This window comes from Monopterus albus, unplaced genomic scaffold, assembly GCF_001952655.1.
Source record: "Monopterus albus unplaced genomic scaffold, M_albus_1.0 scaffold167.1, whole genome shotgun sequence".
Lineage (NCBI taxonomy): Eukaryota > Metazoa > Chordata > Actinopteri > Synbranchiformes > Synbranchidae > Monopterus > Monopterus albus.
Window position 1 is genome coordinate 143,854 of NW_018128047.1, and position 3,111 is coordinate 146,964.

A 3,111-nucleotide genomic window follows, 5' to 3' on the forward strand; every position below is an offset into this window, starting at 1 on the left:
TATATATTGCTAGACAAAACAATACGTATTGACATTTTCGCATCACAATATATTGAATTTTGATATATTGTCCCATCCCTGTTTCAATACATAAGGTACATTAAAAGTCCATACTCACATAAATGTAACAGGCCACAATGGAGACATTCTTGAAATCAAGAGCAGCATCTATCTCGTCCATGAAGTAGAGCGGTGTGGGTTTATAATGGTGCAGAGCAAACACCAGAGCCAAGGAGCTCAGAGTCTTTTCTCCTCCTGACAGGTTAAAGATCTTTTTCCAGCTCTTCTTTGGAGGACGGACACTAGACAAAGTGAGAAACTAAAGTCAAGGCCCAAACAAAAAACAAAAGAACGAGTCAACACAATGTGCCAGTGGTTACGTCATTTTCCCTCGCCTCTTACCTGAACATGATGCCCTCAGAGAAGGGGTCTAAACTGTCCACGAGCTCCAGCTCTGCATCACCGCCTACTGTAAGCATCTGGTAGTTTTCCTTCAGCTTGTTGGTGATGGCGTTGAATCCACTCATGAACTCGTTGAGGCGCTGTTTGCGCAGGTCCTCGTAGCCTCGTTTGAATTTGTCCCTCTCTGTTGTGATCTCATCCAGCTGAGCCACACGCTGCAGGTACAGCTCCTCCTGAAAATGCACACATCATTACTCAAAGTACTTCTTATTTAAGAGCTTCCAATCACTTTAGTTTAATCACACTGAAAATCTGCCTCTTTCTTTAGTTTACAGGACATAAACATTGATACTTCCAGTGTAAGATGGCCAAAGCTGTGTACCTTCTTCTTGTACTCGGCGATGGCCCCAAGGTTAGGCTTCATTGCAGTGCACCTGGTCTCTAATGCGGTTATCTTGTTGATAATGACTTTGGGATCTGAGATTCCTTCAAGTTCAGCTGGAGAGAATACAAGAAATTCCTCTGCTGGCTTGTCCTCAATGACATGAAGGGACAGCTTGGAGGCCTGGACAATAAACAAGAGCAAATAACAGAAGTCAACGATAAAATGCATACCCCCACATCAATGTCATTACAACTACATTCAAACATCCACTTTAGAGTTCAGTTTGAGCACAGACACGACAGAAATTGATGCATCTGCAGTGTCTGTGTTGTCTGCTGACAGCTGCTAGCTAGTGTTAGCTCCCGAATAGAGAGATGAGATCAGGGTGCAGTCATTTTTTAGTCTGTCATTCTGGCCAACAGGATCTCTAGGTCTGCTATGAGTTAGCCGACTGTAGCTAAGGTTATCCATTTTGAATTACCAGTTGGTAAAGTGAAATCTAAAAAATTTAAGCAACTTTTTAGGCAAACAGAACAAGAATGTATAAAGGTAAATACATCAAGTAACTCCCAAAATGTTGCGCCCATCCCAACATTCAACACGGTGTGATGTACCTTCACATTCTTTATAGTAGCAAAAAAAAAAAACTAAACTAAAACGACAAAAAAAAAAAAAAAAAAAAAAAAAAAAAAAAAAAAAAAAAAAAAAAAAAAAAAAAGTCCACAAAATATGTTTGTTACCCCACTGGACCTCAGGTCTTGGCTGCTCTGAGTATAATGTAGTCATTATGAACAGAAGCTAAAACTCCAGCCTTAGGACACATGCACGTGCGCGCACACACACACACACACACACACACACACCTTATTCTGCCAGTGTTTGATCTTGTTGTTGAATTCGGTGATGGTGGTCTCTAACTGCTCAATGCAGAGCTGGACACTGAGGGACTCCTCCCGCAGTGCGTGCTCCTGCTGCTGCAGGACCTTTATCTCCTTCAACACTGCCTGATACTGCTCCTGCACCTCAGGAAGCGCAGCCTAGAGATGACAAAACAAAACTGGTCCTCAGCTTATTTCAGTCTGTATTTAAAATTCATTGAGGTGTGCAGATTCTACACAGCCATAACAAAAACAAACACCAAAATCCCATAGCGATCATTTCAATACCTAAGTTTTTCTTACAAAGTACAAACCACTACTCTGAAACACTTTGGCAAATACAAGTAGGATTTGTGGAATGTAGCAGTTTCTTTACAAAAGGCTATAAAAAAATAAAAAAAATAAAAAAATCAAACAGTTGTAGCAATTGTACTTTTCATTTCTTTGTGGGGGTTGTAATCAACAATATTTCCATTTTTGAATTACATAATCCCAGCTAGCTACAGGGCAAGAAGTCATGGTTTGAAAGAAGCAGCAGAAAACTGCTACTTTTACTTTTTTCCTTTACTTTTGGATGTAGTGGTTATAAAATATCTGTGCATCTATCTATGAAAGACAAAAAACAAAGAGCCTTAAATGTGAAGTGAACAAAGAGTGCCGACCTCAGCTTCCTGACAGGCCTTCATGACCTCCCCAGCCTCATCTTCCAGTTTCTTCAGTTGTTCTTTGAGTTCAGCCATCGACGTTTCGTTCTCCTCCAGCTCGCCCTGCACACGGTTCACACCCTCCTCGCACTTCTTCAGGTTGCTGGACACAAGACAGACAGAAGACCTCTCTATCAGCCTCTACCAGAGTGGGGAATGGAAAAGCTACTGACAATGTCAGGTTCACACTTGAAAATCAAAAGTGAAGTGCAGCCATCTCGTCTACATGGTTCCAAGGACCTCAGTGACTTTATCAATGATGTTTATCGCTGGAAACAGCTGCCATCTTCTTAACATTTACTATCACCCCTGAAACACCCCAACTATATGAAAAAATGTTCAACCTTCACATATTTCTACTTTCCAGGAAGAAAAAAAACTAAACTGTGTCCTACAGCCACCATCTTGTAAAGAAAGTTGACAGGACAAACTACTGTTAGAAACATGACAGACCTACTCTGCATGTAAGGTCTGCCCCCTACACCACATTTGAGTATAGAGCTAAATGCATATCCCAGGTGTTGTGACTTTTGTGTTTCTGTTGTCAGTCAACTGCATGACGGGTGAAAGAGCGCTTTGGAGGCGGCCCGTTAATCCCTCGTTAAAGAAGGCTAACAGTAATCCTTGACACTGCTGTACTGAGACCCTCGGTATGGCTGCCTGTCAAGTCACCCAGCATATACAGAACCACACAACAGTATTGACACGTGAAGTGAAGTATATCGATGTGTAAAAATGTGCT

The 3,111-nt window shown here is 41.5% G+C and overlaps 1 protein-coding gene across 4 annotated transcripts in view; it reads right to left on the reverse strand.

Annotated features, from left to right (window-relative positions):
* The window catches only part of smc4 (structural maintenance of chromosomes 4), a 24,666-nt gene that overhangs the window by 1,066 nt on the left and 20,489 nt on the right, over positions 1 to 3,111 (reverse strand). For all 4 annotated transcript variants that reach the window (XM_020615628.1, XM_020615627.1, XM_020615629.1 and 1 more), the window contains 5 exons: positions 2,328 to 2,472; positions 1,651 to 1,824; positions 785 to 967; positions 403 to 635; positions 119 to 302 (listed from right to left, as the gene is read on the reverse strand). In XM_020615628.1, coding sequence (XP_020471284.1) covers positions 119 to 302; positions 403 to 635; positions 785 to 967; positions 1,651 to 1,824; positions 2,328 to 2,472 — 919 coding nt within the window. The remainder of the gene's footprint in view (positions 1 to 118; positions 303 to 402; positions 636 to 784; positions 968 to 1,650; positions 1,825 to 2,327; positions 2,473 to 3,111) is intronic.